Source organism: Psammomys obesus, unplaced genomic scaffold, assembly GCF_907164565.1.
Source record: "Psammomys obesus unplaced genomic scaffold, mPsaObe1.curated_primary_1811, whole genome shotgun sequence".
Classification (NCBI taxonomy): Eukaryota; Metazoa; Chordata; class Mammalia; order Rodentia; family Muridae; genus Psammomys; species Psammomys obesus.
The window spans coordinates 369,405-381,456 of record NW_026590110.1 but is presented as its reverse complement, the minus strand read 5'-3'; the positions used below and the strand labels follow the sequence as shown (position 1 = coordinate 381,456).

Below are 12,052 nucleotides of genomic sequence, written 5' to 3'. Positions count from 1 at the left end.
AGCAGTGGGCAGGGAGGGTACTGAGAGAAAGAGCTGGAGATGGAAGCCGACTCTGTACAGAACCCTGGTCAGGTGAAACCACACAAATTTAGATCAGAGGAGAGGTTGTTTTACATATTAGGTATTTGTTGTACGACTTTGTTGTTCACCATAGTAGACTGACAATTTATCTCCTGAGGGTGTGGTTAATCCCGGCATCTGAGAGGGCAGCCTTTGCTGAATGAGCTTGCTTTTCATCTGGACCATGCCACTCTGCTGTCTAGTAGCTCTCAGCCAGACTTTGAGGCCAGCAGGGAAAAGCAGTAGATACAGTTTGTGACCAACAGAGGGGCCATACTCAACTGCTGACCACCTCTCTATCTTGCCTCTTCTTGATCAATGGTTCTCAACTTTCCTAATACTGTTGTGGTGATCCTCAACCACAAAATTATTTCATTGCTACTTCATAATGGTGATTTCACTACGGTTACGGATATCAATGGAAATACGTGGTACGCTGGGCATCTGACAAATGACCCCTGTAAAAGGGTCATTTGACCCACAAAGAGGTCACAACCCACAAGTTGAGAACCACTATTCTTGATATCATTCAGCGATGAATTTCCTTGATTATTTTTGGCGACTTAGCTCCGCAGTCTCTTTTTCATTCTCACATGTGGGAACGTATCTTGCTTCAGAATCTAGCCATGGCCTCCTTTCTGTCTGGAATACCTTCACCTACTTTTCCGTCTTCCACAGCTTTAGCAGGCTGTTCACCACCACTTCTCTGGGAACTATTTCAATCAGGGTTAACTCATCGTCTTCCTCTCAGTGTGCTGCAATTACTGGCCGATGTGTGTATCCATAACATAAGGCTCCTTCAGGTAGAGGCCTGTTTTTATTGTAATCCTCAAGGTTTAAAATGATATGCTGTATATATTCAGTATGAGATTGCTAAAGAAAGAAATGTGGTTAGGCAAGAAGACCTCAGGAAAGACATGAAACAAGCTATCTTGTTGTATTATTAATTATTATATCTCTAGAAGGTAACACTAGTGCTACACAGGACAAAAGAATGTAATTCCATGCAATATACAGATTTAGCCTGTGGCAAAGGCATAAACAGCATACAGTTTCCCGAGACTCTCGGCCCTGAGCCATTCAGTTTCACCTTCTTAGGCAGTGTTTGTGGGGTGTTTGTGTTAGACAGCTTGGATTTTATGTTATAATGGTGTATACTTGTGTTACTACTATGGAGTAGTAACAGTTTAAATTTTATGAGACTATGTGTATGGTTTTCTCTTGCTTTCTCCTCAACCATTCTTTGCCGCCAGCAATCCCATATATTCTTTCTGTACTAAAAGCCAGGCATCACTTGGTCGGCAGGTGAAGTCATACCTGCTACACCAGGATCACCTCAGCTGTTCAGAAGCGCTGTGCTCCATCAAACCTCTGCATCTGCACATCTTTGCACCCGGACACTTCCCAGTTCACTGTCTTCTGGCTGGCCCATTGCAATCTGGCTTATATAGGCTGACCTGCTACTGTCTTCAGGAAGCTTCCCTGATCTTGATCCCCATGCCCTCTGCCCCACAACCTGAGTCTGAGTTTCTCTTCTTTTTGCTTCCACAGCTCCTGCACTTCCCTCTCACCATCACTTAGCACACCTTAACTAAAACCTCTATTGAGCTAAAAGAAAAGAAAAACCAGGAAAACCAGTATTTTTAGAAGGTTGTTTTGATAAAAGATTCTCAAAACTAGAGACAAGAAATACCCAGTGGGCCATTGTGCACACCGGGTAGAATATAGATGAAGACACGATAAGAAATCAAAGGAATTGGTGATCCTTATATGACTATGTGATGGAGACCAGAGAGGCTGTTGAGGTAAAGATGATTAACAGTGACCATGAAATTCCAGCAAAAATTTTAATTCTTTTGTGGTAGTTTTGGCTGTGCTTATAGACGCTAAAAGTTTGTTGTCAAGAGACACACATGGTGGTCACTACACAAAAGTTTTGGTTTTCATTGACATACTGACTATGGGTAAGCTTTCTTAGGCCTCTAGGAATATGCTACATTAGAGTATGGAGAAAGAAGAGCTGAAGTGATAACAACTAAAACAAGAAAAAGATAAAGACTAGTTTAATCCATCCTTACTTTCCACTCTGTCATCTTGTTTTGGCACTAACGATCTTAGAGCTGCAAGAGAAAACAGAGACACGCAAATTTCTCCAGTTACTGTTAAGCCCTGCAGAAAACTGAATGATCCCATGGAAAGCATCTCCAGAGGAAACCAAACTGTCACTGAGTTTGTACTTCTTGGCTTCCATGAAGTCCCTGAGCTATTCCTTCTGTTCTTTTCTGTGTTTACCATCGTCTATGCCTCCATCATCACAGGGAACATACTCATTGCAGTGGTAGTGGTCAGCTCCCGGAGACTTCACACACCTATGTATTTCTTTCTAGTGAACCTGTCCTTCATCGAGATTGTCTATACCTCCACAGTGGTACCCAAAATGTTGGAGGGCTTCCTGCAGGAGGCCACCATCTCTGTGTCTGGCTGCTTGCTCCAGTTCTTCATCTTTGGCTCTATGGCTACAGATGAATGTTTCTTGCTGGCTGTGATGGCCTATGATCGCTACCTTGCAATCTGTCACCCCTTACGATACCCACTCCTGATGGGGCCTCAGTGGTGCCTGAGGCTGGTGCTCACAGTCTGGCTGTCTGGCTTCATGGTAGATGGACTAGTTGTTGCTCTGATGGCCCAGCTGAGGTTCTGTGGCCCTAACCAAATTGATCACTTTTACTGTGATTTCTCACCTCTGATGGTTCTGGCTTGCTCAGATACTGGAGTGGTCCAGGTGACTACATTTATTCTCTCTGTTGTCTTCCTGACTGTCCCCTTTGGGCTGGTTCTGATCTCCTATGCTCATATTGTGGCAACTGTGCTGAGAGTTCCCTCTGGGGCCAGGACAAAGGCCTTCTCCACCTGCTCCTCTCACCTGGCTGTGGTGTCCACATTCTATGGAACACTCATGGTCTTGTACATTGCGCCCTCAGCTGTCCATTCCCAGCTCCTCTCCAAGGTGGTTGCCCTGCTCTACACAGTGGTCACGCCCATCTTCAACCCTGTCCTTTACACCTTGAGGAACCAGGAGGTGCATCAGGCACTAAGAAGCCTTCGCTACTGCAAACCAACTGAAATGTGACCTAAGAAGGAGGGCAGTCAAGATTTCTCTATTAGACTTTCAGTTTCTTGATTGAAAACTCTCCCAAAATGGGCTGAAGATGAGTAACTTTGTTCTTCCTCAGAATTCCCCTTTAGTCTTCTGAACTATGCCCAGGGGAAGATAATAGTTCAGCATTTTTCAAATGTTAGTGTGGTAGTTTGAATGAGAGTAGCCCCATTGGCTCATCGCTTTGAATGCTTTGTCATCAGGGAGTGGCACCTTTTGAGAAGATTAGGAACTGTGGCCTTGTTGGAGGATGTGTCACTGGGGGTGTGCTTTGAGCTTTCAAGAATTCAAGCCAGGCCCAGTGGCTTTTTCTCTTCTTGCTGCCATGGATCCAGATGTAGAACTCTCTGCTACTTCACCAGCACCACGTCTGCCTGCGTGCTGCCATGTTTCTTGTCATGATAATGGACTAAACCTCTGAAACTGTAAGCCAGCCCCAATTAAATGCTTTCTTTTAAAATATTGTCATGGTCATGGTGTTTCTTTATAGCAATAGAATACTGACTAAGGCAATTAGTTTAAAAGATTATGTAAACTGATGTAAGTTTTTAAATTGAGTGCATCATAAATAGTGCTCTGATTTGATTATCATACAGTGAAGACATGTATTGAATTGCCATTCTATAGCCAGTTGATGAATGTAGGCCTTCTACTACTGATAGATGAAAAAATTAAAGAAAGAAAATATTATTGTTGAACCAAATTTAGAATTAATCCTTATTTATTATTACCATAGTATTACATTTAAGAGTTCTTTACTTTTGTGTGTGACTGTCTACAAATTGTATAATAGAATTTGAAATCTGTCTTTCCACTAAATAATACATTGTGAATAAATCTTATGTTAACTATTGTCCTTTTCTATTCTTTTGAGCTTCTTCATATGGAAAACCATGACTAACTAGTTTAAATAACCTTCTGCTAGGAATGTTTAGCTATATTTAGCTTTTAAAAAAATCATCTCAATTTTTTAAAGATGTACATTTTTCTATAAGAAAATTTCAGAACATAAATTGCCAGGCCTAATGATATATGTATTTACAAATATTAAAGGTAATTTTACATTACTTATTTACTTTGTGACTTTTTTATAGAAACATACACAAAAATAGAGCATAGTGTAGTGGTAGTGAATGCTCACTTTCTAGAAACTTTTAGAGGCTGGCTAAGGATTGTGCTGTCGATGAATTGTGTATATATTTCACATACAGAGTTTTAGATGCTTTCCTACATATAAGAATAGTTTTTCACTAGGCTAACAATGGATAGTTGTGCCCATGATCATTCGACCACGTTGGTTGAAGGATCCGATGTATAGACCTATAGCCATAGTCATACAAACGACCTTGTTTTGTCTGCAATGGATAGTCGATGTCTACAGTCATCAAGACTGCCTTGTTTAAACTCAGTGGACCTCAAAAGACACGGACATGGGAAGTAGACTTGCAGGGTAGAGAAGAGCTTAAGGAATAATCAGAATACTTTAAATTTAACACGTTAAATTGTCAAAAAACAAAGTTAATTTGTATTGTAATTTAAAAATGCAGAAACAGACATAAAGAACAACATGCTTGAGAGATAGCTCAGTTCTTACCTTGTAAGTACAAAGACTGGAGTTCAGTACCTCAGAACCTACCTAGAACAATACAGGATCAAAGATCTGTGAGTAAATTAGAGACAGATTAAAAAGGGAAAAAGTTGTGTGATTCAAATTGTTTTCTAATCACATAATGCATGGTTCTTATGCATAATATTGTGCTACTCTGCTAATGGCCTGCTGGCTAAATAATGTTAGTGTAGAACATCGTGATTTAATGAAATACTCTGTACTGTTCTTTAAGGTAAAAGAAAAAAAATACAGGTATAGTGGTGGTCCTCTCTTGTAATCACAGCAATGGAGACAGAGGCAGACAGATCCCCTGGGACTTGCTGGCCAACCAGCCTATATTATCTGACAAGTTCCAGTTCAATGAGAGATCCTGCCTCAAAAGACAAAAGGAGGACAATGCTGAGATATGATAATATGAGTCCTGGGGTTGTCCTCTAGCTTACACATTCTTGCTCATGCATGTGTATGCATGCCTGTATATCCATGCACACATACACACACACACACACACACACACACACACACACACACACACACACATGCACACATGAGGGGTCTTCCAATGCTCATGGACTGGCAAAATTAGTATTGGAGAACTGGCTATATTACTGAAATAATTGGAAATATCCATTAAAATCCTAATGTCATTCTTCACCAAATCAGAAAAAAAAAAAAAAAACACCCTAACATTCATATGGAGGCACTAAAGTCCATGAATAGTTAAAGCAATTCTAACAGAAAGAAAAATACTGGAGGCACCATAATACATGAACTCAAACCATATTACAGAGCCATAGAAACAGAAATAATTATACTAGCGTAAAATGGGCATTCAGAAGCTGAAAGAGAAAAGAGGACTTACATGTACTCCCTCACATATGCAAATATGCACATGTGAAAGCATGCCTACCAGGCCATTAGAATATTTGACATAATTTCCATATTGCCTTCAGGACTGTCTATACAATACAATTTCAAATTTCTCTGCTGATCAGTAGCTGACTTCACTACTGCTTTTCACTCACTCTTTTAATACCTCACAACATGTACTTAACTGTGACTCTCAGAGGTCACACATGTAGGACTTATCCTAATTTTAGTTCCTTTGTTAGAGTATTCTTGTATCTCTTTGACTATCAAATATACCTTTTATTCTGTCTTTACACCACAGTCACAATATGGAAATGTCATCAACTATTTTGCTGAACTATTTATTAAGGTTTTAAACTAATGTTTGTCGCCTTCACAGGACAATGCGGACAGAAAATGAATATGAATTCCCTCTCCACTGTACATCTAGTGTTTGACACAAAAAGGGCAGCAAACATTCATGATGAATGGATAAATATGTTAATGGAGACTGAAGTAAGAGTGGGCAACGCAGTGTTTTCCTGTGTGGTTTCTTTCCATGTCAACACTTAGGTGTGATGGCTATTCTTGATTGTCAATTTGATGACATCCAAAATGAACCAAAACCCAAGTAGCTGGGAACACTCATGAGGAATTTTTCTTTCTTTATTTAGTTGTTCACTTTACATCACAACTGTAGTCCCCATCCTCTTTTCCTCCTTGTCCACCCTCCCTCCCTCTTCTCAACCCACTCCCCTCCACCTCAGAAAAGAAGGGTCCCCACTAACCCACCCCAGAAGGGTTTTTATTAATTAAATAATTTAAAGTGGGTAGACCCACATTTAATCTGGATCCTTTGACGTGGGAACATCTACCTTAAATTTGGCCCACACCTTCTGATAGCAGCCTATATAAGAGACATGGAAGAAGGAAGCTCTTTGCTCTTTACCTGCTTTCTTTTACTCTGGATGGCAAGTCCATTTCTACATTGGCATTGGAGCCTACTTCTTTGGAATTCTGGAGTATACTGAAGATGAGCTGAAACACCCAGCCTCGTGGATTAAACAATTACTGGCGTTTCGGATTCTTGAACTTTCTGTTGGTAGACAACTGCTGTTGGACTAGTCAGACCACAGCCCGTAAACTACTCTAATAAACCCTTTACATATGTATATTCCCTGATCATGGTATTTTATCATAGCAACAGGAAAGTGACGAAGGCTGTACTACTTTAATGAAAAAGTTAAATGCATATTAATTTTATGTGTATTAATTTTACCAGTTCTTTTCCTCTACAGAACCCTGACTAATCAGAAATGAAACATCTTTCCCCTATGCATTGTCCCACTAACATGTATAATAGTTTCCAATAAAAAATTACAATGTCTTAATTGATATATATATCTTAATTGAAAAATAGGTAATTGTGCTGATTGGAACGAGGAATGTTCTTCATAAGCTCAATTTTGGAACACTTTGTTCCCAGTTGGTGGAGGTGTCTGTGGAAGTTTTAAAACTTTTAAGAGATGCAGCCTTGCTGGAGGAAGTACGTCATTGGAGGCAAGTCTTGAGAGCTTACAGTTTTGCTCCACTTTCAGTTTGCTTTCTTGGTTACTATGTGACAAAATGTGACCAGCTAGCTTCCTGCTGTGGTGCCTTCCTTGCCATTAGTTATAGATTCTCCTTCTGGAACTGTAAGCTCAAACAAACTCTTCCTTTAATAAGTTGCTCTTGATCATGATGCTTTATCATAACAACAGGAAAGTGACTAATGTAGTGCTAGTTTAATGAAAACAAATTGAAAGAAGGACAAAAATTTCAACAGCAATTAGTAGTATTGTCACAATTTGTATTATCTGTGCAGAGACACGATTAAATAAACTCTTATCTGAGAATTATAAAATAGAAGCAAGAAGGAATAAACCTTGAGATTCCAGGGTCTATGACTTGTTATCCTTTCAATCTTCTGCATACATTACTCTTCATACCAATCATAGATGTATTCTAGTTAACCATAGTTGAAAGCTTGTCAACAGCAATACAACAGGTTGAATGTCTGCATTTTCTCTCATCAGGTGATCACTGTGTCTTTGAAGGATGGCATCTACATCTGTGGTCAGCAACCTCAGGAATGTACACCAAGATATAATGTCGGAGGAATGGGGCTATATAACACGCAGTGGTTCTCCACTTCGTTAATGAAATTGTGTTGAACTCATTCTTCATTGTATTTGATGATCACTCACCTTTCATCTGTTTCCTTCTGTACCTCAACGTGCAGAAGTAGCTTCATCTATAGGAGTCATGACCATTTCTGGCTGTGCGATTGCAGCATGAAGCATAAGCCACCCAACAAGACCGTATTCAAACAGTATCTGTGGTCCTTCAGCTGTTTCACCAATTATAGAAAGTGCACCTGTTCTCCTTTTATCCCCTGATTTTTTTTTTTTTTTGAGATAGAGTCTTACTATGTAACCCTGGTTGTCCTGGAACTCACTGTGTAACTAGGCTGACCTGAAACTCACAGAGATTCACCTGCCTCTGCCTCTGCCTCTCACGTACTGGTATTAAAGACATGTGCCATCACAATTGCTCATCCCTGCACACTTTTTAAAGTTATCATCTGAATTCTCCACTCTGGAGTAAAAAGCTTTACATAGGTGTGATCTAAAAATTCATAAAATGCCTCAACTTTCAGTACATTTGTGACATTCATATTAGAAAGATAGCCAGGGAGAAAGATAATTCCTGCACTTTTGCCTTTTAACTTCTTATGAGCCGGGCTTGGAAGGTCTGGCCCATTAAAGAAGGGGTGAGGCCTTATGTCTTAGAGCTGGGCTTAGGGGTGGGAGGCACACAAGCTTCTGAGCAAGTGATGCTCTCAGGCCTTGGTGGGGGCCAGAAGCACACAAAGGTCCAGTCCCGCCATCTTCCCAGCTGCCCTCACGACTAGTACTGCTGTACTGACATGTGGCCACAGGACCTGTGCTCTGAGGTCGGGAGTGTGCAGTCTTCTGGGAACTGACCTGCATCGCTTTTTAAAAATTGTTTTCATGACCTCTGTGTTTCTTGCTTTTTAATTTTAAGCAATATTTTTACTTTATTGTATTAAATTGCTTATTTAGTTATTTCTTACTATTCTACACTTACAAATAATTTTAACATCATAGTACATTCTTCTGTCTTAAATTTTATTATTTCATGCATACAAATGTTTGCCTGAATGTATATCTATGTAAAATGTGGGTGAAAAGTGCCTAGGAAGGCCAGAAGAGGGCCTTGTATTCCGTGAAACTGGAGTTATATATAGTTGTGAGCCAGCACGCTTAACCACCGGGAATTCTCTCTAGCCTCTAGCACATTTTTCTACACTGTTTTCCTATTTTATTTTTTGTTTATGGCCAGAATTAATGATTAGTGGGTTTTAATTTATTTCTACATCTTGTTTTGGTTTGATTGTGTTGCTGTTATAGTGTTTGGTTTTCTCCTTCTGAGTGATACTAGTAACTGAGCCTTCATGACAGTCTCCAAACAAAGCTGGAAAAATTACCTAAACCAGCAGATACACAACTGCAACACAGGCAAGAAGAATGGAAAAGCAAGACAACATGAGTCTTCTAAGCTCATAACCCTCAATTACTGAACTCCACATCTGTAAGAGGGTACTTGTATTATCTTTATGATTTATATAAAATATAAACGAAGTCTAAAGTGTTTCTGGACTTCACTGCTTCCTCCTCTGCTTCTTCCTTTCCTCTTCTATACCTTCCCACACAGCACACCTATTTCTGGAGCTGCACACTTCACTTCTTTCAGATCCTGAGTGGCAGCAAAGAGCTATGCACCTCTGATCCATCTTCCCTTCCCTCCCATTGATTTAAACGGTAGTGTTGCAGGTTCTGTGTTTCCACTGACCTTTAAGAAGCTCACACCAATGTCATATCAAAGATATTATTAAAATAATTCCCTCTACAAATTGATTTTAGATATTTTTCATATATAGACCAAATGATAGGTTAGATGCAAAAGTAGGAAAGAAATCTAGTTTTCTATTAAAACACAAAAATGTACCTGCAATATCAAAAAATGTAAAAAGATTGAGCTCTTCTCATTATCCTTTTATTTTGGAAAATAGCTATTTTTCATAAAATATTATTTCTATTAACACATAATAGGATAATCATATTCTAAATGCATTACTTTAAAAACAGCTTTAATTTCCAGCCTGATGACTGTGTGGCACATGAACTGTGCCACCGGGGAAATCCGCATGGAGCTAGAGCGAGGTTGAGACGTGTCCAAACCTGGAAAATCTCCATCTTGAGACTGAGGGAGTAAAGATCTCTCGCCATGTTCTGTGCCTGCATGCCTCAGTCAGTGTAGCCCTGTGGTCCCACCCTCACAGTTCTCTCTCGAGGTAGTCACAGTAGCCTAGCACCTGGAATTCCCCTCCACGAAAGTAAAGCAGCCACAGCATCTCAGCCCAGTCAATGATGTTCACTCGCCCGAAAACCCCTGCCGACTTCCCCAAGGTCTATACAGCCCTTATTCCCGGCAGTAAAGAGAGTGTACCACTGGAAGAGCTGTGTTGCTGTATCACTTAAGGAGCTGTTTCCTTCAGAAAAGGCTTTCTCCCTCCAGGCCCTCTCCGCTGGACTGGGATCCTGGGAATCGGCCTGCATAAACTTCATTCCTTTTGGTCTGGCACCTGTGCATATCTGTGCGTGGAAACCTGGAGGGGAAGAAGGGGATCCAGACACAACCCACTGAAGCAGTTACTTAATTCCTGAGAGCATCCAGGGGTCCTGAAACCTTGAAGGGACTGAAGGGAACGATGCAGCAGAGAGCTACATAGAGGAGGGCGGCGGTAGGGCGGTGTTCCCGGTTCCTGGTGGTGAGTGTAAGGGTCCTGAGCCCACAGACAGATCTGGAGTGGGGAATCCCCCAGTATTAGGGGTTTCTCATCAGTTTCACTTTCGGACCCAAGCTGTAGCAGATCCTTCTGCTTGGACGCTAATGACTTTAGCTCTCTACTCTCATTGTGTCACAGGTTCGTAAAGAAGTCAATTACGATGGAGAGGTCTGCTGGTCCCATGCTCACACTCCATGCCTGTTTTCACACTGTTGTGTCGCACGGCCAGGCTCTGGAGGGGCCATGGTATGTCGGTATCTAAGCTTCAGAGCTTAGGTAATGAACTGGTGAATCCTATGAGCCACACGCGTTGTGGGTGGGACAGGAGGGTCCAGAGGGTTGGGAGAACAGACACACACAGCCACGGACACCTGCACAGTATTTTCTGCGGACCCTGCTTCACTGCTACTGCAGAGAAAGAGAGAGACAGAGACACAGACAGAGAGATAGAGGGAGACAGGGAAGAAGGGAAAGGAGGGAGGAAGGGAGAAAGAGACAGAGGAGGACAGAGAGACAGAAGAAGAGAGGGAAGGAAGGGAAGGAGTGAGACAGAGGAGGGAAGAAAGGATGGGAAGGAGGGAGAGAGGGAGAAAGAGAGACAGAAAGACAGAGACGGACAGAGAGACAGAAGGGGGAAAAGAGGGAAGGAGGAAGGGAGGGAGGGAGAGAGAGAGAGAGAGAGAGAGAGAGAGAGAGAGAGAGAGAAAGGTGAGGGACCAGCTGAGAGTGGAGCAGAATCTGGTGTGTGGAGCTGACCCGGGAGGCGGGAGGCGAGGCGGGAGGCGGGAGGCGGGAGGCGGGAGGCGGGAGGCGGGAGGCGGGAGATGGGCTAGGCTTCTCACACCTTACAAACTGGCTGTGGTTTGGGACCTGACAGGGCGCCTCCTCCACTGGCACACTCAGTTTGCCCGTGATGGTTGTGATTACATCACTCTGAACGAGGATCTGGATCCTGGATGGTGGTGAACACGACAGCTCAGCTGTGCAAGCATTAAGTTGGGAGGCAGCTGGTGCGCAGGGCAGAAGGAAGCCTGCCTGGAGAAGGGAAGGAGGCGCTGCATCACGCAGATGAAGTGCACACGGTAACTTCTCCACCTGCCCCTGGCTGGGGCTCAGCTCTCCAGAGGAGGGAGGAAAATGAGATCAGCTGGAACGGGTTTTCTCATCTAGCATCAGAGAGCTGCTCTCCCTGGGCTCATCCTTCTCTCCCGACAGTTCCGAGTAAGTTTCAAGAAGGGAGAAGATCCCTGGAATAACCAGCAGCAGCCCCCTTCCGTCTGCAGCCTTTTTTGAACCATGACCTTCCTCAGGCCCACACACTCAGCTATTGGAGACTGACTCCAGTGATGCTGAGTCTCAGCCCCCTCGGTAGGACCAGAAGTCTCTCTTTCCTGGTAGGAACCTGAAACCTTCCATCCCTGGCTATCTCTCCCTGATTCTGGAATTTTCCAAATAACAAATTATT

The 12,052-nt window shown here is 42.2% G+C and overlaps 1 protein-coding gene across 1 annotated transcript; it reads left to right on the top strand.

The window, feature by feature from the left end:
* Positions 1 to 2,251: 2,251 nt before the first annotated feature.
* Positions 2,252 to 3,190, top strand: LOC129676211 (olfactory receptor 11A1). Its single transcript, XM_055606540.1, has one exon. The coding sequence runs from the start codon at positions 2,252 to 2,254 to the stop codon at positions 3,188 to 3,190; it is 939 nt and encodes a 312-aa protein (XP_055462515.1).
* The last annotated feature ends 8,862 nt before the right edge of the window (positions 3,191 to 12,052 follow it).